The sequence below is a fragment of the Papio anubis genome, chromosome 5, assembly GCF_008728515.1.
Source record: "Papio anubis isolate 15944 chromosome 5, Panubis1.0, whole genome shotgun sequence".
In the NCBI taxonomy this organism is placed as follows: domain Eukaryota; kingdom Metazoa; phylum Chordata; class Mammalia; order Primates; family Cercopithecidae; genus Papio; species Papio anubis.
Genome location: NC_044980.1, coordinates 169,037,701 through 169,063,579, shown reverse-complemented (window position 1 = coordinate 169,063,579; position 25,879 = coordinate 169,037,701). Strand labels below are relative to the sequence as shown.

General features: G+C 49.8%; 3 protein-coding genes across 3 annotated transcripts; 1 reads left to right on the top strand and 2 right to left on the bottom strand.

Moving 5' to 3' along the window:
* Positions 1–370: 370 nt before the first annotated feature.
* HIGD2A (HIG1 hypoxia inducible domain family member 2A) lies at positions 371–1,365 on the bottom strand. The gene is made up of 2 exons (XM_003900561.4): positions 1,145–1,365; positions 371–789 (listed from the first exon to the last, which is right to left on the bottom strand). Exons 1-2 carry the CDS (start codon positions 1,296–1,298, stop codon positions 623–625), a joined length of 321 nt encoding a protein of 106 aa, XP_003900610.1. The 5' UTR covers positions 1,299–1,365; the 3' UTR covers positions 371–622.
* A 106-nt stretch (positions 1,366–1,471) lies between these two features.
* On the top strand, positions 1,472–6,160 carry NOP16 (NOP16 nucleolar protein). The gene is made up of 5 exons (XM_003900560.5): positions 1,472–1,680; positions 1,770–1,878; positions 3,171–3,240; positions 4,734–4,840; positions 5,706–6,160. The coding sequence occupies exons 1-5, from the start codon at positions 1,574–1,576 to the stop codon at positions 5,847–5,849; spliced, it is 537 nt and encodes a 178-aa protein (XP_003900609.1). The 5' UTR covers positions 1,472–1,573; the 3' UTR covers positions 5,850–6,160.
* A 9,991-nt stretch (positions 6,161–16,151) lies between these two features.
* ARL10 (ADP ribosylation factor like GTPase 10) lies at positions 16,152–24,331 on the bottom strand. The gene is made up of 4 exons (XM_003900559.4): positions 24,058–24,331; positions 23,236–23,437; positions 20,929–21,104; positions 16,152–18,334 (listed from the first exon to the last, which is right to left on the bottom strand). Exons 1-4 carry the CDS (start codon positions 24,238–24,240, stop codon positions 18,161–18,163), a joined length of 735 nt encoding a protein of 244 aa, XP_003900608.1. The 5' UTR covers positions 24,241–24,331; the 3' UTR covers positions 16,152–18,160.
* Positions 24,332–25,879: the final 1,548 nt, after the last annotated feature.

Genomic DNA, 25,879 nt, shown 5'->3' with positions numbered 1-25,879 from the left:
CCTGCGTTCAAGTGATTCTCCTGCCTCAGCCTCGCGAGTAGCTGGGATTACAGGCGCCTGCCACCACGCCCAGCTAATTTTGTATTTTTAGTAGAGATAGGGTTTCTCCATGTTGGTCAGGCTGGTCTTGAACTCTTGACTTCAGGTTATCCGCCCGCTTCAGCCTCCCAAAGTGCTGGGATTACAGGCGTGAGCCACCGCGTCGGGCCAAATCTCTGCTTTCAAAGTGCCCTGGGTGGCTGTTACTAGGAAAGTTCGGGAATAACTAGACTACACGATTTCTAAGCGCCACACCAGTCTAAAGTCCGTTTCCTCCAAAATCAAAAGACCAAAAACCATGGGGATGATACTGAATTCACCATACTACAAGTGGATTTTTAGAGTTTATTAAGCAGGGGAGTGGAGGGGAGATGTGGCACAAATAGAAGTATGTAACATTCAAACAACAGAATCTAGGATTTCTGAAAAACTTTCAGTTACGGTTACACAAAGGGTCACTTCCTCCCCCAACGACACATGGGCCTCTCAGAGGAGAGGAGGGAGTAAGTCCCATGGTAGGACCAGTGGTTGCTCCTGGGTTTTGGAATCATTTCTGCGGAGCTTTCAAGGCCAGACCTTGGGCTCAGGGTCGAGATTTCATAGCGGTGATAGCTAGACCCAGCAAGAGGGCTGTGACCGTGAAACCCTGGGCGGCGATCCGGGTGCGCATCATGAGCTGAGAGCGCCGGCTGTCGCCCCGGTAGAAGGAGTAGAGGCCGTAGGTGAGGGCGGCCGCTGTGGCCAGGCAACCTGAGGAGGGGACAAAGCAACTGGGAAACAGCAGGTCGGGCCCCGCAGGTCATTTTCCGCTTTAGGTCTAGCTTCCCCAAAGCCAAGATCTCTGGATCACAGCGGAGGTAGGGCGGAGAGGGTAGGTCGAGGTGAGGTCCTCCTAGTCACAGAGTCCTCCCAATCCTAGGCCCCAAATCCCGCCCCCAAACCCGCTGCTCCCGCTCCAATCAGTTTCGCCCCTCACCGCCCCGCCCCCTCGTTACTTCTCTGGTTCGCTCTCATTCCGCTCCCCGCTAGCGCTGTGTCCTCCTCTACTTCCTTCCCTCCGACATCACTCTCCTCTCCTTGCGCAGTTCCTACAGCACCCACTTACCTATGGGTACCACCGGGTTCTCGCGGGTCTTACGAAGGAACTTTTCCTTGAAAGTCTCTGGATGCCTGTGAACAGTGGGGCTAAGCCCCTCAATGACTGGAGGCTTCGATGGTTCAAAGGGAACCTCCGGAATCACAGGGCCGGGAGTCGCCATGTCCGGGCCACAGCAGCGCGAGAAATTAGGGACTCCGAGCTCTGCCTCCCGGTAAAGGTCACGAAAGGGGCGGGGAAACGAATAGATTGAGCGTTGTACGCAGGCGCAGGTGCTCGTTGCATCCTGGGAGTCGTATGCTCAGAACGGTAGCGCTACGAAAGGACTACATTTCCCCAAATGCCCGCAAAGCCTTGTGCACGCCTTCCGGAAGGAGTTTGTTACACGAGGTCTGAGAGTGAGACGCACTTTGAGCTGCTGGTGCCTTGGTCAGCGCGATGCCCAAGGCCAAGGGCAAAACCCGGAGGCAGAAGTTTGGTTACAATGTCAACCGAAAGCGTCTGAACCGGAATGCTCGACGGAAGGCAGCGCCGCGGATCGAATGGTGAGGGGGCTGGGGTTCCGGATGGCGGTGGGCCTCGGCCGGGAGGGTCCGCGAGATGACGGATCCGCGATGTCTCTCTTTGCCCGTAGCTCCCACATCCGACATGCCTGGGACCACGCTAAATCGGTGCGGCAGAACCTGGCCGAGATGGGGTTGGCTGTGGACCCCAACAGGGCGGTGCCCCTCCGTAAGAGAAAGGTACTGACATGGCAGGGTCTCGTTCCCTGTCTTCTTTACTCTTCCCCTGCCATACTGACCTAGGTTTCAGAACTTGGTACTGCCCATACCTTCCCTCAGGCCCTTCCCGAGTTTTCGACCTCCCCACAGTTGGAACCCTCAACTGACGGTGATCACGGGTCTCTTTACTACCTTCATCACACTCCCTCCCCTGCACACATTCCCCACACCCTCTCTACTCGGTCTTTTTTCTCTGAAATTAACCCATTGGCATCTCAACGGTATTTTCCTTAATGTATCTTTTTCTACCCTTAACTTTCCTAATTAGTACTGCGTAAGAGTTGGAGATCTTTACACCTTTTCTTTGTTGCTCTATCATCCTTGGTCTGAGGCTTCCCTAGGCTTCCTTGACGGCAGTCTGCTCCCCGGATTCAAGCGATGTCCCACCTCAGCGTCCCAAGTAGCTGGGGTTACAAGCGTGTGCCACCACACCCGGCTAATTTTTGTCTTTTTAGTAGAGACAGGGTTTCGCCATGTTGGCCAGGCTAGGCCTCGAGTGATCCACCTGGCCCCCTGGAGGCTTCAACTATTAAAAGAATCTAGATTCCCAAAAGAAAAGCAAGCAATTTATCTTTCTCTGCCTATCTATAAAATGGGTATAACACTCCTTGCCTTAGGGATTATCTAACCCGTGTGGCTGTAGCCTCACATTTATTCAAGAAATGGCAGTGCCATTTTTCCTCTGGCATGAAAGAATAAAAAGAAACTTGCCTAAGGCAATGGGACAAATGCATTCAGCAAGCCCATTCATTAGGTTAACTACTTATTGAGAACATGTCACATCCTAAGCACCCTGGGGATTTAGTAGAGAACAAAACACAAAGTTCTTGTCACTAAGGTTATGTTGGGGGTAAAAGGCACAGACGGATTACTTGAGGCCAGGAGTTTGAGACTGGCCTGGCCAACATGGCAAAAACCCATCTGTACTAAAAACACGAAATTTAGCTGGGCATGGTGCACAATTGTAATCCCAGCTACTTGGGAGACTGAGGCAGGAGATCACTTGAAACCCGGGGGAGGTTGCAGTCAACCAAGATCTCGCCACTGCATTGGAACCTGGGCAACAGAATGAGACTCTGTCTCAAAAAGAGACAGAAAAAAAGCCTCCAGGGCATTAGTTCTCATTGTTACCTACTTCCGCCTAGCCTTTGGCAGGGATTCTTATGGGTTGGTAGTTGTGTTAGGAAAAGCAGGAGTCTATAACTTTCCCTCATCAAAGATCCTTCTGGTCTCAAGGACTCTGTTCTCTGCAGGTGAAGGCCATGGAGGTGGACATAGAGGAGAGGCCTAAGGAGCTTGTGCGGAAGCCCTATGTGCTGAATGGTGGGTTTGGTCCATATATTCCTTTAGGTCACTGTCCTGCACTGTGGGAAACTGGGAAGGGCCCTAAGATGTTCTCGTTTTGCAGATGGAGAAACCAAGTTTCAGAGGGAAGAAATGAGCTGGTTCAAAGTTCACAGAGTTAGGACTGTGTCCTGGCTGCATCATTTTTCATTGTACTGACTAAACCCTGACCTTACTGTGTGAACTAAGGTCAGAGATGTTCAGGGAGGATGTAGCTAGGTGCCTGGGAGAATAGAAGAGAAACTAGTAAATCTCAGGCATGTGTGTGGCTTATCATGAATTTAAGGATGAACTGATTTTTAGGGATTCCACCATCTCAATCAATGTTTCCAATGACAAAATCGATTTGACATATATTAAGGCTATAGAGAGTGAATGCTAAAACGAGAAGAGTAAACCCTACAGGAAAGTGGGAATGCTCTAGAATTCTTCATTCATCCTTCCCCTTACCTGTCAGGGAGTTTAAGCAGCTCCCCTAAAGATAAAGGATTTGAATGGCCAGACATTTGATACAGAATTCCTTGAGTTCCTGTCTTTATCTCAGTGGTTCTCATGAGAATTACTGCACAGGATTGTATAAACAAAGCCATGTGCACTTACTGTAGTCAAAGAGAAATATTTTTAAAAATTTTAAATTGTGGTTAAAAAGTACATAAAAGTCACCATCCTAACCATTTTTGTGTGTACTGTTCAGTCAAATATACTCACTTTGTTGTGCAACAGGTCCCTATAACCTTTCATTTTGCAAAACTCAAACTATACCCATTAAACAACTCCCTGTCTTCCCCTACCTCCGACCCCTGGCAACCATGTCAAAGATAATTTTATATACAATAGGACCTAACCCCTGGATATTATTTGCCTACTTCCTTTCTCTGAGGTAGCTCTTTCTCTCAGATGAGAAATGGAGTAGGATTTGCCTGCCTATTTTAAAAATAAAGCCATTAGTTGGCTCCACATCCTGGCTTTTTCTCTCCCATGGAGCACTAGTAAGGTGCCAGGGCCCAGCTTCAGGCCCCAGACCCGGAAGCTCTAGATCTCACGTATTTAGACCGTCTGATTTCATGTGTTGAAATAATACATCAAGAGCTTCTTTGAGAGGCTTATAGCTGGAAGGGAGCCCCGTCCTGTGGCAGGTATATGCCTTCATCTCTGTCCTGAGACCTGCCACTAAGTAGAGGTTATTAGTTTGTTACCTTCCTTGTAAATCCACCTGAGGCCCGGAGAGAAGTGACTTCCCTTTCGAAAAGTTGCCATACTGGTAGATGATTGGGTCATAGGAGACAGAGTCTGGGATCTAAGAGGCTGAAGAAGGTTCCAGCAGTGAATTGGGGAATGGGGAGGCAAAGACCCCCAGGTGGTTGGTGTGGTGGGTCTTGTGGCTTGGGAGTGGGTGAAGGGGTGACTGGACAGCTCAAAGAGCACAGAAAGCAAAGCCTCATTCCCTGTTTCCCCACTTCTCATCATTCCAGACCTGGAGGCAGAAGCCAGCCTTCCAGAAAAGAAAGGAAATACTCTGTCTCGGGACCTCATTGACTACGTACGCCACATGGTGGAGAACCACGGGGAGGACTACAAGGTGAGCCGGCTGAGGCCACGTGGGCTGGCTGGGAAGGTGCCCTGGACCATTCGCGGCTTGATCTGCTTGCGCAGCACCTGTTTTCTGAAACTGAGTGCAAAGAAAGGGAGGAAAAAGAGACTCTAGGAAATGGATCCTACTGACAGGGATCTAACTCGAACGAATGCTTAAGGCAAGGATAGACTGAGTGGCCTTGGTTCCTGTCTCACTCACAGATAAATGTTTTGCTTGCATATGGTGTTTTTTGGTGTGTTTTTGTTTTTGAGACAGAATCTCACTCTCACCCAGGCTGGAAGTCTATTTTTGGCTTCCTTAACAGTGGAAAGATCCGGCTACAAACAATGGACCCTTGGGCCCAGGTGGGATTAGTTGGCTATGATGCGTCATGAGCTCCTCAGCTGGCCCCAGCTCCTCCCTGGCCCACTGGACTCTCAGGCCTTCCTGAGAAGGCCTGAGACAGTCTTTTTTTGAGACAGAGTCTCACTCTGTCACCCAGGGTGGAGTGCAGTGGTGTGATCATGGCTCACCACAGCCTCAACCTCCCAGGCTGAAACAGTCCTCCTGCCTCAGCCTCCCAAGTAGCTGGGCCCACAGGATGGTTAATTTATTGTTTTTGGAGAGACAGGGTCTCACTATGTTGCCCAGGGTGGCCTGGAACTCCTGGGCTCAAGAGATCCTCCCACCTCGGTCACCCAGTGTTGGGAGTACAGGCGTGAGCCACTGTGCCTGGTGCACCACAGCCTTTGAGGTTAGGATTCTGGACCTCAGGGGTAGATAGCAAGTGGCTTGCTTAATTCAGGATGAGCTAAAATTTCAGCCTTTGCCTGTCTAGCCCTCTCTTAAAGTAGCCCTTCTCCTTTCTTAGGCCATGGCCCGTGATGAGAAGAATTACTATCAAGATACTCCAAAACAGATTCGGAATAAGATCAATGTCTATAAACGCTTTTACCCAGCAGAGTGGCAAGACTTCCTTGATTCTCTGCAGAAGAGTAAGATGGAGGTTGAGTGACTGCTTTACATCACAGCCGCCCCAGGCGGAGGCCTGCCCCGGACCAGTGAAGCTCGAGTCAGGGTGTAAGGCAAGGAGGGCTGTGTGGCTCCAGAGGCGCTGGCCAGGTCCCATGGAATCAGAAGGTTACACACGCACACAAACACACACACACACACACTCTCCCTGCTCTGGGGAAGGAGCTGTTCTCAGAGGCTCCAATTTATATTCGTCTGGGGGTTCATGGAAAAGCCAGAACCTGCTGTTTTCAGGGTAGGTGGTTTTTATATATAGTGTGTACATAATAAAACAAAGGTATTTTAATTCTCTGATGATTTTGTATTTTCTGCTGTCAGCCAAACCCTGGGGCTGCCCCAGCGAAAAGCACCTCTACCGGGGCTGAGAGGCCATCCCGCCTTCAGCAAGTGCTACATTCACATGCTCTTCTAGGCACGGCCCCGGCCTCCTCCTGACTGCTGTCTGCCCGTTTCCCACACGGCAGTTCCTCTCACCTCTACAGAAGCTCGCCAGGAACCCTGGGCTGCTTGGAAGGGGCCTACCTTGCCCACACTAGTCCCACCCCTAGGCTGGGGGCTGGTGGGGCCTAGCCTGAGGCCAGCTGTGGCTTTACTGGTGGAGGGTAAGGAGCTCGGGGGGTAAGGAGCTCCGCCGGACTCTGAGTGACCTGCCTTCTGAGTGACCTGCCTCTGCTTTTCTTTGCATTGCTTATGTTGGCCTTGGTCTGAAGTGAATCCGAGGCCCCCAGCCTGGCTTCTGGGACTGGTGGACTGCTGAATCCTACTCTGTTGTATGCCAAGCACTGGGCTACACATGGCATGGCCATCCTTTGGGGCCAGGCTTGCCTGATTCGGTGGCATGAGGTGATGTCCACAATGTAGCAGGATCGCAAGCAGGGTATGGAGTGGGCACTGGGCATTTTCTTAAGTCCTGCTACTTGATCCCCAACTATTAGTCATACAAAAACCTCATTCCCAGGGTTTCTCAGAGTCACCTATCAGCTGTCATTGTTCTCAAAAAGGAGGGCCTGCTTTTTTTCCATGGATCATTTCATGTGAAATCTTGTATGATGCATGGTTTTATCCTCATCTTACAGGTAAGGAAACAGGCTACAAGATGTCAAGGTGGGGTTTGAAGTCTGTCCAACAACTAAGCCTAGGCTTTCTGCTTGCTCTCTTCCCCTTTAAGGACCCTGAAGGCTGCCCATCAGTCCCACACCATCAAGTCAGGCTGGGACAGCCCCAGAAGCCCCCTTACTGGAGCCAGCCGTAGCCTCCAGCAATGACTGGCCCTTGGAAGCACGCAGTGGTGTTTAGTCTGCAGCGGAGCTCCTGAGGGCCTATTTGGCCCCATCTCATGTCCTCCATAGGATTCCAAATTCAGGCCTTTGGCTGGGGTGGCCCCGTAACGTGTATCTTTATGCAGTTGAGGAAAGAACTTTAAGAAGCCTTCCCTACCACTATCCCCACCCCCAGGCCATGTGAGTGTCTTGTAGGTTTTCTGAGACAAGATCTTGATCTTGTATCCCAGGCCAGAGTACAATGACATGATCATGGCCCACTGCAGAAGCAGCCTCAACCTCCCAGGCCCAAGTGGTCCTCCCTCCTCAGCCCATCCCAGGAAGCCATCTCTGGTGGCCTCTCTTCAGAGGGATGGTAATAGGTCAGAGAATGGAAAATCAGAAGCCACCGCTTCATCTGAGTTACTGAGGAACAAAAGCCCCCAGTGCCAGGTGAGTGACCAGACACAGGTTCAACAGGTAAGGGTCGTGAAGACTTCCCTTCTATGTGAGGAGTGGACGCTCTGCATGGTCGGCACCACCTACTCCCTCAGGTCCACAGCCTTCCCTCCAGCCATCTCTGTTGGAACATGAGAGCTGCCCAAACATTTAACTCTGTTCCCAAGCTCAGCTAGGTTGGCAGCTGTTGGGTTTAGGCAGTGGGGGGAACACAGTATCACCCAGGCTAGATCATGAGCAGCTCAGGGTAACTGGACTGGTTCCCAAGAGCAGGTGATCATGGCTCCTGAATCACAAAGTCATATTCAGGAGCAGCTGGGTAAGAGCACCACACAGCCAGTTAGGTGAGGTTCTTAAGGCCTGTTCACCCACTTTGCCCAGTCTACGTGTAGTGGAAACCAAAGCAGGTGAGGACTGTGCCTGGGGAACAGGCCAGCAGCCCCACCAGAGGAGCGCAGCTGCTGACCACCAAGCCACAGGCTCTAGGACACTTACGTTCTGTACCAGTATCACAGAGCGGTGACACTCTGGACCTTCAGTGCCCTCAGTGTGCTGCTGGGAGTGGTCTTGATAAAAGCAGCTCAAGTAGACATAAAGAAACTTTATTCTTCAAGGTCACCTCCCACAACTGGGGACTTTAAAAATTGTACTATATAAAGATATTCATTAGACATATACAGATCTTAATTAGGTAAAATGGGACCCCCTCAACAATTAAACTGGTTCCAAAGGTGACCTCTGTTAAACTGCATTAAGTCTGGCCTAAAGCTGCCTCTGTACATAGTGAATTATAACCTAACTTAATGTGTAAACACCCTGCAACCTAATCTAAGAGTCTACTCTTGTAACAAGTAGCCAAATCTCAGCCAACCATAGGCTGAAGGCTGCCAAAACATGTCCAAAGAAGGGAAACGCCAGACTGCAGCCAATCAGGCTATCTCTGTATGTCATTTCCATTCCTTTGCCTATAAATATAGCCTGCACACATTCTGAACCATCGCTTTTGGTCCTGAGTGCTACCCGGTTCATGAACCCTCTTCTGCTCAATTAAGCTGTTAAAGTTAACTTGTCTATAAAATTTTTCTTTTAACAAATTGGTGTCAGAAGTAGGATCCGAAGTAGAATTTCAGTGACCTCCAGGAGCACTGAGTGACCACACAAAAAGGTATCTGCCAGGGCCCATCGTGCCCACTGATCTCTCACAGCAACTAGAGGCCATAGTGAGTTATGGGATTCTGAGCTCCACAAATTTGTGTTTTGAGCTCTCCAAGTTTATCTGAGCAATTTTTACTGGACTGGGTCCTGGATTAGACTCAATCCCATAATAAACTGGATGGATCCAGTTAGAGGCATTGGGTAGGTTATCCTTTTGATAATGGTCTTGTTTCAATCCAAGGAGTCTGGACTCCACCTTCTGGAACTCCATCTAATTTTATATATAAGAATTATGAGGCTGGGTGTGGTGGCTGATGCCTGGAATCCCAGCACTTTGGGAGGTCAAGGCAGGAAGATCTCTTGAGCTCACAAGTTTGAGACCAGCCCGGGCAACATGGCAAAACCCCATCTCTACAAAAAATACAGAAGTTAGTTGGGCGTGGTGGTGTATGCCTGTAGTCCCAGCTACTCGGGAGGCTGAGGTGGCAAGATCTCTTGTGCCCGGGAGGCAGAGGTTGCAGTAAGCCAAGATCACGCCACTGCATTCCAGCCTGGGCGACAAAAGCAACACTCTATCTCAAAAAACAAGTCCGGGCGTGGTGGCTCACACTTGTAATCCCAACACTTTGGGAGGCCGAGGTGGGAGATCACCTCACCTGCCTGGCCAATGTGGCCAAACCCCTCCCTACTAAAAATACAAAAATTAGCTGGGCGTGGTAGTGCACACCTGTGAGCGCAGCTACTCAGGAGGCTGAGGCAGGAGAATTGCTTGAACCTGGGAGGCGGAGGGTGCAGTAAGCTGAGATTGCACCACAGCACTCCAGCCTGGGTGGTGACAGAGTAAGGCTCTGTCTCAAAAAAAAAAAAAAAAAAAAAAAAATCCCCAAGATTATGGACCCAGACCTTGTTTTTAGAAAACCAGGCTAACCTTACTAGAAACAACTTAGAATTAAAATGGCCACAATGAGGAAACTTTAAATAAAACTGTTTATTTGTGGGACACATTAGAAAAGAAAGGATCAAAAACTCCACAAAAACAATGGGATGCATTTTAAATTGGTCTCTGCAGAGGCACCCAAAAGACTATACAAATCTAAAATTGCCTAAAAGATTCTTTACAAAACGCAAATGAAAGTCTCATGCAGCACACTAACCCCGACTGCTCCTTCTCTTTCTCTTCTTTACCTTGATGCTCTGAGTATAGTAACCCTTTTGCGAAGTCACCTTTTCTCCTTGAGGCTAATGAAAGAGGGGAAGTTGGATAAATGCCTTGCAAAGTGAGACTCTCTAGTCAACCGGCCCTGCCTGCTGTAACCACTTTTACTCCATTGTCTAAAGCTGAGCTTAGAGCCATCATAAAGACTTAACTAATCCAAGAGAAAATACTCAAAAATGTACTGGGAAACTGAGAATCCTCATGGGAGCTTATGATCCAGGCCTCTAATCTTTACCAGTTTATTCACATAATACTGGGACCTGGTGAAGCTCGAAGATTGACATTGACGGCAGGAGTAGAATGGAAACAGCCTGAGGATATTAAAGACCACTCCAAAACCCCAAGAGGAGGGCCAAAAGGAACTAGAAGAATTGCCAAAAATCTTTTAAATTCAATCCCTAAGACTTTTCCACAAAAAAATTGATTGGTCAATCACATAATCTTGTGGGCAAAAGATGAACCAGTTTCAGATTATAGAGCTCATTTAGAAACACTATTTGTGAAACCTGCAGAGACAGAAATGACATTAACTGCTCTATTTAAAAAGGACGTCATTCAGAACTTCGCAGTCTAATTAAGAAATATAAACCAGGATGGAAAGGAACAGATATGGTTGCTCTAGGATTTCCAAATTACACTGAACCCTTCACCTTGTTTGTTCATAAACACAACAATCAGGCATTAGGAGTTCTTACTCAAGAACATAGTTGGCCCAGCACTTTGGGAGGCCGAGGCGGGTGATCACCTGAGGTCAGGAGTTTGAGACCAGCCTAACCAACATGGTGAAACCCCGTCGCTACTAAATACAAAAAATTAGCCAGGTGTGGTGGCACACGCCTGTAATCCCAGCTACTTGGGAGGCTTATGCAGGAGAATCGCTTGAACCTGGGAGGCGGAGATTGCAGCTAGCCGAGATTGCACCGTTGCACTCCAGCCTGGGCAAAAAGAGCAAAACTCCATCTCAAAAAATAAATAAATACATGAAAAAGAACATAGTTGGGAAAGCACAGGCCCATCACGTATTATGGCCTGCAATCAGACCCCATAGCTAAGGCATGTCCTAATTGCTTAAAGGCAGTGGCAGCAACACCAGATTGGTAAAGGGTTCATCTGACCTGGTTTTAGGGAATGAACTTTTTTTTTGCAAGTTCCATGTGCTGTGGAAAGTCTATTAAATTCCAGTCAAACCCAGCATTTTTCAGCAAGTAGACTAACATCATTTGAAATTACTCTTTGGCAAGATATGTCATTACAACCCAAAATGAGTTAATAAAAAGCAGACTCTTCCCAGTTTTTCTCTGACTTGAGCTTGTCATATAGCTCGAGGGAAATCCGTAAATGCTTATATACAGAGCAGATATGCCTTTGGAGTAGTCCACAATTTTGGCATGTTATGGCAACAAAGAGGGGTTCTCACTTCTAGTGGAGCCCCCATTAAAAACAGACTCAAGTGGATGAACTTGCTACTATCCTGTTGCCATCACAAATTGCTCTAAGTTCCAAGCTATCTTGAGTAAAGGAGAAAAATAAATAACAAATTCTTGCAAGATTGAAGCCCATACATGGAAAGCTGAACCTGAATATCAAGGGACTGCCTTGGCAGATTTTCATGCTAAATCAGATAGTGCTGAAACAGTTAGGATGTGCAATTGGAATGAACGCCACTAGATTGATGACCTTTTTGACGACCCATCTAACAGCGCCATGCACCTGATCTGGAAAGCCAAAATTGTTGTCTGACAGACATAAACATAATGTTACGTGTGAACTCACGGAGAGCCTAGATGGCCCCCTGGTCCTTCCTGAGCCCTTGAAACTTCCATTGTTAAAAGCTTTGCACTCGGCCAGGCATGGTGGCTCATCCCTATAATCCCAGCACTTTGGGAAGCTGAGCTGGGCAGACGGCTTGAGCCCAGGAGTTCAAGACCAGCCTGGGCAAGAGGGTAAAACCCTCTCTACAAAAATTACAAAATTTAGCTGGGGATGGTGGCGCACACCGGTAGTCGCAGCTACTCAGGAGACTGAGGTGGGAGGACTGTTGATCCCTGGAGGTGGAGGTTGTAGTGAACCACGATTGCACCACTGCATTCCAGCCTAGGTGACAGAGTGAGGTCCTGTCTCAAAGCGAAAAAACCCTCTGCACCTCACAATTCCTCATGAAATGAGCAAAATGATCCAAATTATAAAAAATATTGATAGTGTGACTCCTCTAAAATGCTAAAATGGGTTATAACCAATATTTGGTTGGTCAAACCCATAATCCTGGGAAGATAATAAAAACTCCAAGCGGTGTATTTCCACCGCCACCTGATGGACCACTGGAACGTTTACAGACGGCCCTCATTCAACTGGCGCCCTCGATTAAGTGTCAGTATGTTCTCGTAAGAGCTGGCGTGTGTTCTGGTTGGACAGAAGCCCTCCCGTGTAGGAGAGCTGGTGCTGTGACATGACAGCAGCTAAGGAGTTATAAGAAAATGTGTTTCCTTTATGGGGCATCTCTGGAAAAATCTCCAGTGACAGAGGAACTTATTTTATTGGACAAACTATGAAGCAGCTAAATAAAGTGTTAGAAACACAGTGGCACTACCATCGTCCCTTTTACCCTCAGTCTTCTGGAAAGGCCAAAAGGACACACAATATTTTAAAACTAAAACTGGCAAAATTAACTGAATTGATTGGATTATCTTGGCCAAAGGTACTACCATTGGCTTTGAATTTCTTTTTTTTTTTTTTTTTTTTGAGACGGAGTCTTGCTCTGTCGCCCAGGCTGGAGTGCAGTGGCCAGATCTCAGCTCACTGCAAGCTCCGCCTCCTGGGTTCACGCCATTCTCCTGCCTCAGCCTCCCGAGTAGCTGGGACTACAGGCGCCCGCCACCTCGCCCGGCTAGTTTTTTGTATTTTTTTTAGTAGAGACAGGGTTTCACCGTGTTCGCCAGGATAGTCTCGATCTCCTGACCTTGTGATCCGCCCGTCTCGGCCTCCCAAAGTGCTGGGAATACAGGCTTGAGCCACCGTGCCCGGCCGTTGAATTTCATTTTTATTTTTCTGATCTCTGAAGAAGAAAGTCAACCATTGCCTTTGGTCCGCGGATCAGATCCACGACAGACACAGATTGACCCCCATGAAATAGTTGCTGGAAAGCCTGTGCTCCTAACAGAACTTCACGTAGCTCCTCCTCTCCTAAATGCTCAGATGACTAAATACGACAAAGCTATAACGCATTATGTCACACTGTATTTTGACAAAATAAACTTTCTGTGGCCCACAGAGGACCATCAAACCCTTCACAATCTGTAACCTGAGACTGGCTCTTCTGGAGATGGTATCAGAGAAAAAGTGCCCTTAAACCTCATAGAAAGAGGCAACACCAAGTTCTTCTATTTCCCACAGTGTGGCAAAACTTCAGGGCTTCGAACCGTGGGTCCACATCTCACAGCTCAAAAGGGCCTCTCCAGACTGCTGGAGCTACACACCTGTTGGAGACTTGAAGGTAAAGCTACCCAGGGCAGTTTTCCCCCAGAAGCAGATGGCATCCTAGACACGAACAGCTTTCCCGAGACTGTGGATGAAGACTTCACTGCAATCACAAAAATCTTATCTTTTTCCCTCTATTTCCTACTTTCTGCCCCCAAATCCTTTCCCTTTCTTTATGGGAAAATCCATGGGACCATAATCTGGGGCTGGCTTTAGCAAAAGCTAATGCTCTAGCAAGAAACTAGAGTAACTGCTAGGTCTGAGTTAATGTCAAAATCAGGAAATGATTCCATTAATGCCAGTATCTCTCCATGTTCCCAGTGAGTCACCCCGAAACCCCAAACTCCAAAGGAAGAGTGGAATGCTAACCCTTTTTTTTTTTTTTTTTTGAGACAGAGTCTCAGTCTGTCTCCAGCCAGTGGTGCGATCTCAGTTCACTGCAACCTCTGCCTCCCGGGTTTAAGAGATTCTCCTGCCTCAGCCTCCCGAGTAGCTGGGATTACAGGCGTGTCCCACCACGCCCGGCTAATTTTTTGTATTTTTTAGTAGAGACGGGGTTTCACCATGTTAACCAAGATGGTCTCAATCTCCTGACCTCGTAATCCGCCTGCCTCGGCCTTCCAAAGTGCTGGGATTACAGGCGTGAGCCACCGCGCCCGGCAGCTAACCTTGATATTCTAAACACCACTACTTCCTTCCCTACGCTCACTGGAAGTGGTACCCTGACCTTTTCAATTAATAACTAGTAAGTGCCAATATGGAAAACCTGTCCAGGTAATGCCTATGCAAGGAATACCGCCTACACCTATGCTTTCAGGCGTCACATATTCAGGACCTGGGAACTATCTATGTGGCTCCAAGCGACTGCTTATATAATGTCACTGGGTTGAATCCAGTAGGGTCCCTTCGCCCTGGCTGTGGTTATGCACCCTTACAGCATGCTATAAAGGGACCACATAAAATCAAGTTCCCCACTGGAGCTTGTTTAGGAGCTGTGCAGACTTATGGTGGAACGTAAGGGACCCCTGCTCAAATGCTACCAGGTGGCCCCCACTTTCCAGCTTCAGAGGGTACCTATTAGGTCTGTGGATAATTTGCTGACTCTGTCCTGACTTCAGATCTTGCTCTTTTGCCTGATTCACACTCGCCTTGCAAACAGCTTTCCCTGAAAGGCCCCATAATCAGAGGTCAAAGACTAAAATGAATACCGGCCTTGAGACAGATGATGAGTAAGTTTCCACCGAGCAGATGTTCCAGTGGGGTTCCTGGGACTCACTTTCCGTGGCAGTGGGGCGCCAACTGTATGGAAATTAAAGTTAATGCTACATTGAACAACATTTTGTAGCATGGAGATTCACACGGGGAGAAGCCACAGATGGATGAATGGAGGAGGCCATCTGGGTTCAACAAAAACACTTAATGGAACGTCGTGCAGCTTTAGACGCCCTTTGCCCAGCTAGAAGCTTGTGTGTGGTGCCGAACAAAACCAAGGGAACGTCATGCAGCTTTAGACGTCCTTTGCCCAGCTAGAAGCTTGTGTGTGGTGCCGAACAAAACCAAGGGAACGTCATGCAGCTTTAGACGTCCTTTGCCCGGCTAGAAGCTTGTGTGTGGTGCCGAACAAAACCGAACGCTGTGCTTATCTTTCCCGATTCTACTACTATGGAGAACTTAAAAAGGTGGTGGTGGCTGCCGCTTCTGTAGGTACTGCCACCAACACATCAAGGGCGTTTCTCAGGGAAAAGGAACACATGCTGTGCTTGCAGGAACAGCTAGTGGTCAGTTTGCAGGCATCCTGAATAGTAGATAGCAAGCTCAGCCGCTAAGGTTTTCTAATCTTTATCTTTCCTTTAGTGGGTATCCCAATCACCATGACTTTTGTTCCCAAGCTAACTAAAAAATCAAAAACTTTAAAATTAAGTGACTTCATAGTGAACTATGTCTTTAATTGCCGTTATACCCTGAACAGGCTATGAGCCACAGAGCTTGAATGCTGTTGAACTATTTTTTATTGTTGCGACTGTGACCTTGGGTTGTTTGATTCCGATCAGTTTGGTTTGTAGAGACTCATATTTAGGAATGCATTCCAGTTTCTTGGTGTTATGCCCCTGATAGCCATCCTAAGGTCCTCACTGATGTGTTGTAGTCGTAAATCCACCAGTGCAGTCATCCTTTGTACCTCAAATGGTCTCATTACGGTTAGAGGAAGAAAAACCTGAAGACATAAAGAATCCTCTAACTGATTTAACATTGTAAACTGTGAGTTCCATAATGAGGTCAAATAGTGACAAGGTAGTGTCAGTGCCTGGGATTTTGGTCAGTCTCTCAAAATTAAGGGACTGAGCAAAATGGGGGACATTGTGAAGCTGAATTAAGTCTGGCCTAAAGCTGCCTCTGTACACAGTGAATTATAACTTAAAGTGTAAACAACTCATCACCTAACCTAAAAGTATGTTCTTCTAACATGTAGCCGAATTTTAGCCAATCACAGCAGCCAAACCTTCAGTCAATCATCAGCTGAAGGCTGCTAAAACATGTTCAAATAAGACAAATACCAGACTGCAGCCAATCAGGCAATCTGAGTTATTTTCGTTTTTCTGGCCATAAATGTAGCCTACACACACTGTGGGGCTGAGCGTTCTGAACTGCTTTTGGTGCTAAGTACTACCCAGTTCATTAATCTTTTTTCTGCTCGAAACCAGAACATAGTTTTTAAACTCTGTTAAAGTTGTCTAAGGTTTTTTTTGTTAACACCTTCAAGCACTGAAGAACAAGGAGTTCATAGAACAAAGGAGAAAAGTCTCTTACCCTTCCAATGACAAAATGAAAAGCTGCCAGCAAAGTTTCAAAGGCTACTCTAAAACCCAAGTCCTTCCTTACAATTTTACATAGGAGCACATAAACCACTTCTTACTGCAGAAAGTGAACCAGCACTTTAAAGAACAGTGATTCTTTACATGGCGCTCAAGGGCACAGCAGCCACTATTCCAAAGATCGCACTTGCTTCTGGACTTCAGAATTTCCCACCCTCCTTGCGGCCTGTTGAACTATTTTTATCACAGTTCCTCTTCTTTCACTGGTCACAGTGTGGAACTGAGGCATGCTGGGTAAATGTCAAATGAAATGAAGGCACACAATCTCTATTCTCAACTAGACAGCAAATTGAGGTGCACAGCTCCTCTTAAAAAAAAAAAAAATCCCTTTGTGGTTGTTGATTTAGTGGTCCCTAACAGACAACAGGCTCCTCTTTGCCTGTACTAACAATAAATGTCAGTACAGAGCCAGTCCTTACACTGGGCTGATCGCCAAGCACTGGAGAACCGTGGAGTGTGCACTGACGAGAACTCCAGAAACTCAGTCCAACTCGCCTTTCACTGGGGAAAAATTGGGCCCGGAAAGGCTGACTGATGTACCCAAGGCCACCCCGTTGGCTGGTCTGCTATTCCTGTCCTTAGGATCACATAATACAATTTTTTTCCATCTTTTTACGTAGATTCACATAAGGGAAATCCTCTCCCAGAGCCATTTCTTATCTACCCAGAAGGAATTTGCACCCTTTCAACATCCTGGGCCAAGTGGTGGAGTTTCAGTTCACGTGAATCCAAGTAAAGTACTATGACATCGAAGACAGCCTCAAAGCCTGGTGGGAGGAGGAACCTACAGCGTTGTCTCCATTGACATCTGTATGTTATCTCATTGTCAGTCATGATTCCAGCTATTTTCCTAAGTTCCAAATTTTCTATCACTATCATCTGGGGTTTTGATAACAGCACCTAGAAACAGAGCCTAGAACTCTGGCCTGTTCCTCTTATAAATTAATTAATAAACTGCAGTTCTGAGGTCAACACCTAGCTCCAGTTGACTGTCGTCCCAGGGACATAGGCTCCTTCCTTCCCCTGACTTATGTAAACATGGGCATTGGCACAGTTAGTACAAGAGCAGCAGCTTGTCTCCAGATTAGAGGGAAAAAAACCCAGCCTTCACTTTTTCTGTTTGGTGGGTGAATATGTTATTCTGTAGTCAAAAGAGGCTGGCAGGCCAGGCCTGGGCTCAGGGAAAAGCAGGGAGGTCTTCAGAAAGCTCCTTGCTAGGATTGCCAGGTTCATCCTAGCACTTCGTACTCCCATGGCTGGGAAAGGCATCTCCGAATTGGGAAACCACCTCCCTTTAAAAATAATGGCCCTGGGGCCAGAGAGGCAGAGATTGCACAAGGCCACAAGTCACTCAGGTGGAGCTGGGGCTGTACAATGCAGGACTGGGAACAAAGGCTTGCTGTGTTACCACTCAGAAGCTGCCCACGTGAGAAAGGCATGACGTCACCAGGAGGGAACAGTCTAGACTGGGAGAGACCTTGAGGCTCTAGGAGCATTTCTGACACCTGCACTGGTTCCTCAGCTACCGGGACCCGCAGCAGAGGACTGAGCCCACTGAGCATCTCACTGTACAGGTAAGAGAAGGGAAAGCTGGATCCACATTCCAGCCTGGAATGAGCTAGACACTATCCTCCCCACCCTCTGTCTCACCCACCTCCCTGCTCCGGCTTCACGGCCACCTCACCAGGAGAGCTTCTGCATGGTTCTCGGCCTTGCCCAGGCCCTGCTCTTGAGAGGGAAAGGAGGGCAGAAGAGAAATGCTGCCTTGTGGCTCTTGCCCCAGGCCCAGTCTGGCAATGAAGCAGCAGCAGTACAACTGTGGTCTTGACAGGCAGGTGGCGAGCAGGAGAGCTCCAGCCTAGGAGAGAAGCTCCAAGAGCAGTTTCCAGATGTGAACGGTGCCAGGCTCTTCGAAGCTGGGTCCTGCAGGGGCAATGCTGGCTGCCAAGAGGAAAACCTCCCGCTGGTGATCGAGAGCCTGTAGGCCCAGCTCCCGCTGCAGCTCCACCATACTCATGGCCTCGCTCAGGTCCTGGGTGAGATAGAGAAGTCAGAACACAGCTGGCAGCATTTCATAACACACTCACACCCTTGTCATTCATGAAATACACTGTTCTTAGGCTATCCCTGGGAATATCAGGCCCCAAGTTCCCAGAAGTAGCCTCTGGACCCCTTGATCTACCTCAATACTCTTTCCCTCACCCTGGGCTCACCTTTGTACCAACCTCTTTTCATTGCATCATTAGCCACTGTGGTAAGAAACAGAGCACTTTCTTTTTTTGTTTTGAGATGGAGTTTTGCTCTGTCACCCAGGCCAGACTGCAGTGGCGCGATCTTGGCTCACTGCAACTTCTACCTCTTGTGGTGGAATCCTGAAGCGATTCTCCTGCTTCAGCCTCCCCAGTAGCTGGGACTACAGGCGTGAGCCACCATGCCTGGCTAATTTTTGTATTTTTAGTAGAGACAGGGTTTCGCCATGTTGGCCAGGCTGGTCTCGAACTCCTGACCTTAGGTGATCCACCCGCCTCAGCCTCCCAAAGTGCTGGGATTACAGGCGTGAGCCACCACGCCCAGCCAGAAACAGAGCACTTTCTATGTGTCAAGCATTGTAGACAGGCCCTTATATACCTAGCTTAATTTTCACAGTCCACACTTAATTGATGAGAAAATTAGCGCAGGGAGCTGAAATCATTGAGCTAAGGTAACAGTGATAAGTGGCAGAGCCAGGTTCCAACTCAGGTTGGTTTGACAACCAAGTTTCTTAAACTCAGTCATGGAGAGATGATACAGTAGGGTCACTCGCAGACAAGACCTCTAGAAACTAGCTGGAGGAAAACAAGAGACCACTACACAGCATGGCTGGCGATGGACACTGTAATTCCAACCTGGCCCAAGACTGAAATGATTCTTCCTGGAGCAATTCAGAGACTGCTGGGACCTTAGATGTTGTCTCCTACAGGTTCAAAACTGCTATAAATTAGTTTATAAATAGAATATGATGTGATTCCTGGTCCAAACTGGGGCAGTGTAAGGCTCAGAGCAGGCACTATATGGGGACTGTCTTGGACAGAAAAGGACATACAGTCACCCTATTTAGAAATAATTGTCAAATGTTTCCTAATAGGTTGGGGAATCTGAGGTCAAAGACATACAGCCTCTCTCCACATCAAGTTGGAAATGGGTCCCACAGCTCTCAGAGGCACCTGAGTTTAGGCCACAGGAAATATGATCAGACTCTCTACTCTGGCAGTTTCACCTGATATTGTGACCCAAGGTCTGTGATACTGAGGGTTCCTGGGCCCAAGGCGACTCTCTGGCACCCATGAGAGGTGCAGCATACTGGTTTAGAGGAAGAACTTTGAAGAATATCTGAGTTCAGGTTGGCTTTGCCACATACCAGCTGTAACTCCAGGTATTTAGTGCCGGCAGCAGGGCCCATCACGGGGTTTTTGGAGGGCTGAAGTGAGGTCATGATTGTCAGGTGCTTACCACATGCATGGCACACTGTAAGCACACAATAAATGTTAGCTATTATTATTTAACCTCTTCTACCTCTCATCAGTTACCAGCTTCAGCTCTCTGATCTAGAGCCAGAATTTGCAAGGGAATAGCAGAGTGGAAAAGGTACAGCTTTAGAGTTAGACGTTCTCAATTCCACTATTCTTTTTTTTTTTTGAGATAGGGTCTCACTGCATCACCCAGGCTGGAGTGTGATCACAGCTCACTGCAGCCTCGACCTCCCGGGTTCAAGTAATCTTTCTGCCTCAGCCTCCAAAGTAGCTGGGACTATAGGCAGGCACCACCACATCCAGTTAATTTTTTGCATTTTTTTGTAGAGACAGAGTTTCGCCATGTTGCCCAGGCTGGTCTCGAACTCCTGGAAACAAACGATCCACATTCCTCGGCCTCAAAATGTTGGGGGTAGAGGTTTCAGCCACCACGCCTGGACCAATTCTATTACTCTCAAGATGTACAGCCTTGGAAAGATTACAAAACGTCTCTCATCTATAAAATGGAATAGCATTCTATACTTTATAGGCTGAACAGAAGCATAAGAAGAAATGTTATTCAAAACCGTACCGGAGGCCAGACACAGTGGCTCCCGCCTATAGTTCCAACACTTTGGGAAGCTGAGGTGGGCGCATCACTTGAGGTCAGGAGTTCAAGACCAGCCTGGCCAACATGGCAAAACTCTGCCTCTACTAAAAATACAAAAATTGGCTGGGTGTGGTGGCACATGTCTGTAATCCCAGCTACTCAGAATGCTGAGGCACATTCTGAGGTGGAGGTGGAGGTTGCAGTGAGCCGAGATCACACCACTGCATTCCAGCCTGGGCAACAGAACAAGACTCTGCCTCAAAACAAAAACAAAAACAAAACACCATGCCTGGCATGTAGGAGGCACTTAATAATTATTTTTCTCATCTCTCCAGGGTGCGAGATGATAGGGAGGCAAAGAGGAAGGAAGACAGAAGCAGGGATCAGGACAGGGCACAGGTAGAAGAGATAGGGGCAGCATCTCAGCCACCCTCTCTAGGCCATGGGCCCAGGCAGCGCTCCTTGCCCCTGCCCAGGCATCTCTAAGTGGACATCCCCTGGACTGCGCTGCCCTCCCACAGCCCTCACCTGCTTGTTGGCCACCACCACGACAGGCAGGTCAGGGTCCTTGTCCAGCAGCTTGTGCAGCTCCTGTCGGGCCCAGGGCAGTCGCAGTCGGTCAGCTGAGTCCACCACAAACACCAGCACATCCACCTCATTCACAAACTCCTTCCAGTAGAAGCGCAGGTTCTGGCTGCCACCAACTGAGGAGAGGCCAGGGGCCAGCTCAGAGCGTCCAGGGCCCTGGCTCACTGCCCACAGCTCCCACCCCACCCTACTCCTAGCTTGGTGAGCTTCCACCGGCCAGGGGCAAGGGAAAGATGGCAGTTTCCGCAGCTACTCAGACGGGATTCAGCTCTAGCTCTGACAGGTGGGTCTCCTGGGGCAAGTCCCTAGCTTTAAACACGTCTCCTCCCTGAACTTTCCTAACAGGGTGCAGTAAAACCCACAGGTACCATGTGCAAGGTACCTTTCACAGGACTGACACATAGGTGCTCAGTAAATGGGACTCTTCAGCTCTCTCCCCTGGGCTGTCTTGCTTTGCCTCTTGCTAATTCTTAGCTTTCTCCGACAGGTTCGAAACTGTCAGTGATGGCTGTGATAGGAGCCAGGAGTCCTATTGTCTAGAAAACTCAGGACCCCCTGCCCTGCCTATATACAACCATTCTCCATTCAGTTTCCCCATCCCCTTCTTTTCCCTTGGAAATGTCATACTCCATCCTACGAACACATGGTTGCCAACACAGTCCCCCAGCCTGGGTCACCTTTCTGTTCCTCTGTGCTCCTCTGCACTAGTCCCATTGGTCACCCCGCACCCTAGTGTTTCTGGCTATGCTTCTGACACTTGTGGATTCTAAGCTGTGAGAGTCAGAGACACTTACCTCTGGATCCCCACAAAGCCCTCAGCACAATGCCCGGCACATAGCAGGCACTCAACAAGTATTTACTGAGTGCTTGCTAGGTGCCAAGCACTGATCTGGGTGCTGGGGATACAGAGGTGAGCAAGGCAGGCAGGGGCCCTGCACCAAGGAGCTCCCTCCCTAACTGGGAAGCACATGGCAGTGACATCAACACATTTCAGAAAGGAAAGAAATAAAACAGAAAAAAGGGAAAGTGGCTGAGGTGGAACAGGGGTTGGCCCTGGATTGAGTGGTCTGGGTAGGTCTCATCAAGGAAGCGGCATGTGAGCTGAGTGTGGGATGGTGAGAAGGAGCCAGCCACGGGAAGAGGCAGAGGAAAGCATTCCAGACAGAGGGGAGAGCAAGCTGGAAGTGTCTGCAAAACAGAAAGAAGGCTGGGGTGCTGAGGCACTGCAAGAAGGAGAAACATGGCTGTGAGGCTAGCTGGGACGGGCCACATAGGGCCAAAGACACAGTGAGGGGGTAGGGAGATGCAAGAGTGACATGACCTGACATGGGCTTTCTGCAGCTGACACTAGGGACAGAAGGGGAAGCAGGAAGACCAAAGAGGAGGCTGTGGTGCTGAGAGGAAAGATGATACTAGTTTGGGCCAGACAGGCAATGGTGGAGGAGGGTGTGCCACTGCTCACTGCACTCCAGCCTGGGCAACAGAGACCCTGTCTCAAAAAAAAAAAAAAAAGACTAGAAAGGTCGGGCGCGTTGGCTCACGCCTGCAGTCCCAGCACTTTGGGAGGTCGAAGGGGGCGGATCACTTAAGGTCAGGAGTTCAAGACTAGCCTGACTAATATGGTGAAACCCCGTCTCCTCTAAAAATACAAAAATTAGCCGGGCGTGGTGGCGGGCGCCTGTAATCCCAGCTGCTCGGGAGGCTGAGGCTGGAGAATCGCTTGAATCCGGGAGGCAGAAGTTGCAGTGAGCCGAGACTGCACCATTGCCCTCCAGCCTGGGTGTCACAGTGAGACTCCATCTCAAAAAAAAAAAAAAAAAAAAACAACACTTGAAAGGTGGGTGACCTTGGATTCATGCTACTACTGCTGGAACTCATTTTTCTCTGGAGATAATTAGGGTAGTGACTGATTCTAGTTTTATGCAGTTGTTTAGGGGATTTTTCTTAAGCAATGCCTGTCAAGTGCTTGGCATATGAACCCTTAGCTGTTAGTATCTCTGTGTTAGGCCTGTCGACTTTGGTAGGGGTGATGGGGCAGGCGGTGCAACTGGAGAGGCCCCATCACGAAGGGCCCTAAATGTCAGAGCACAGAGCGTGGACTGAATCCTGTGCCCCAGAGAGGGGTGGGAAGGATTCGTACACGGGAATGTGCTGCTTAGACATGCATTTTGGAAGCCCCCTTCCCTGCGAGAATCCAGGACAGGTCCAGTAGAGGAGACGGGGAGATGGGGTAGGGTGTCCGCTCACTTTCCAGCAGGTCCACCTCAAAGTCCTTGGTGGGCAGACGCACGGAGTTGAAGCCCCAGGTGGGGATGTGGCCTTCCAGCGGTGGCTTCCCCGACAGCACGCGCAGGAACGTGCTCTTGCCCGCGCCATCCAACCCCAACACCAGCACCTCGCGCTGTTCCAGCTCCTCCAGCGCCGGCTCCTCGTCCTCCTCGTCTTCCGGCTGCGGGGAAGCGGAGGTAAGGCTGCGGCTGGCGGCCTCCCGGTGGACCTTTCCCAAGGGAAGACCAAGGCACCAGAGGGCTCAGGCCCGCCCTCCACCCGTCCTGGGACAGGCAGGCATGGTCTGGATGAGTGGGACGAACGCTGCCTTTGGAGTCCTGAGTTCCAAACGCTTGGCGAACTCCTCACGCTCGCGCGCCCTGCTTCCTCCACCGGACTCGGAGTCCCAGCCGCAGACGGGAGAGGACGGGGTTTCTCCCGACATCTCCCGGGGCGGGGCGCACTGCGCAGGCGCCGGAGGGGCGCGAGCCGACCCAGCTGGGGCCCAGGATACTCCCGAGCCGCGCCCTCCAAACTCCGGCCCACGCTGGAACGCCCGAGCCCCACGGCGTGCAGCGACGGCGCGGCTCTACGGCGCGGTATACACCCAAACACGCCCACCTGTTCCTCGGTTCCCGGGCTCTGACCGGCCACCCGCGCGGGGCCTCCGCTGCGGCTGCCAAGCCCTCGACCCCCCGAGCTCCCGGCGCCAGCAGGGCCGTGGTCACAGCCCTTGGCTACATGCGCGGAGTCGCAGCCCCAGCTTGCCCGCCCTTTCGCGAACCTAGGCCCGGCACTCACGTCCCACTCGTCCCACTCGGGGAGGCGGGCGGCTTCCGCGCCCCACCAGGCCTCCCCGCGGTCCCAGCGCCGCTCCGGGCCGCGGCCGAAGTAGGTCTTCCAGAGGATGAAGAGCACCGAGCCCAGAACCGCCGCGGCGCCTCCCAGCGCCAGCACCAAGGGGCCCAGCGGCCGCGGCGCCATCGGGCTGGGCGAGGGGCGCAAGTGCGGGCTGCACAGGCCGAGCCCGCTCGCCCGCCGAAGATGGCCCCGCTGCGACTGCCGCGGCCGCGCCCACCCACCCAGCCCCAGTCCGGCACTACAAGCCCCACAATGCACCGCCGCTGTCACGGCTGGCCGCCGGGGACCCGGCGGCGCGGGTTGGGGGCGCTGGCAGGCGCGCAGGGACCTCCGCTCCCCCTGCCAGGTGCGGGGTGTGGGGATGAGAGGCTGTGCCTGGGGAGGACTGGAGACGGCGGTGCTTGCTGGCAACCACCAGGGGTTAGCTCATGGCTTTTCTCGGTTACCCCTTACAACGATACCACGCAAAAGGGAAAACCGAGGCCCAGGAGTTAAGTAACCCGCCCAACGCCGCATCGTAGTGCTTCGGTGTGGCCTGCGTTCAAACCCAAGCGATCTGTCTCCTGGTCATCCCTCAAGACCTCGGGGAGGAAATTGAAGCGAGACGCCGGAGATCACAGGGCTATGGGGTGGCAGAGGCAGGAATAGTGAAGGGGTGGCCTGCCCCTCCACACCTGTGGGTGTTTCTCGTTAGGTGGAACGAGAGACTTGAGAAAAGAAATAAGACACAGAGACAAAGTATAGTGAAAGAAAACCAGGGCCCCAGGGGATCGCCGCTCAGTTTACAGAGGACCCAGGCCGGCACTGGTCTCTGAGTTCCCTTAGTATTTATAGATAATTATCTTTACCATCTTAAAGATAAGGGAGTGGCAGGACAATAGGATCGTTTTTAGGGAGGAAATCAGCAGAAAGACATAAGAACAAGGATCTCTGTGACATGAATAAGTTTAAAGGAAAATCCTGTGCCTTGAGATAAACCTTTTAGCGGCATTGTTTCATCCTATCACATGGGGATAAACCTTGGACAATACCTAGCTTTTCTAGGAACAAAGACACACCCTGCACGCCCAAAATCCATTAAACCTTGAGTTACCACAGCACATGTCTCGCAAGGACAAGGTTGGGGGTAGGGTCACAGATTAACAGCATCTCAAATACAGAACAAAAGGAGTCTCTTATGTCTACTTCTTTCTATATAGACACAGTAACAGGCTGATCTCTTTCTTTTCCCCACAAATAGAACCCAGGTCCCTGGCTCCCCGCCACCTCTAGCCTTCTTTCGCTGCCTCCTGGACCCAGCTGTCTTGGGGTCCTGGTGAGGCTGAATTAAGCAGTGTCAGAAGTTCAGAATGTTTAGAGCTGACTGCCTTGTTCTAGGTCCCCCCAGTGGCTGCCAAGGCTTCTACGTGGGTAGCACGAGGAGGAATAACAGGAGAAACGACCTGAGTACAGCAGTTGGGTTATTTTGGCTCTCCGAAGGGGTGACGCCATGTAGGGTATGTAATGCCTAGACTGTTTGTTCCTTAAAGAAGACCACCAGAGTCCAGAGTCAAAGCCAAGCGGCAAGGATCTTTACTACAAGTTCGAACTTGGTCCTTCGCTTACACAGTACACAAGAGGCCCCTGAACAATGCGAAATGCTATTTATAGCCCGAAGCTGTAGTGCAGGAACAAAGAAATTCTTTTGGCTCCTATGCTTTCAGTAACCTTTGAACGCTGTCTCCTCTTATCGGAGACTTTCCAGGTGGTAAGGTTGGTACTG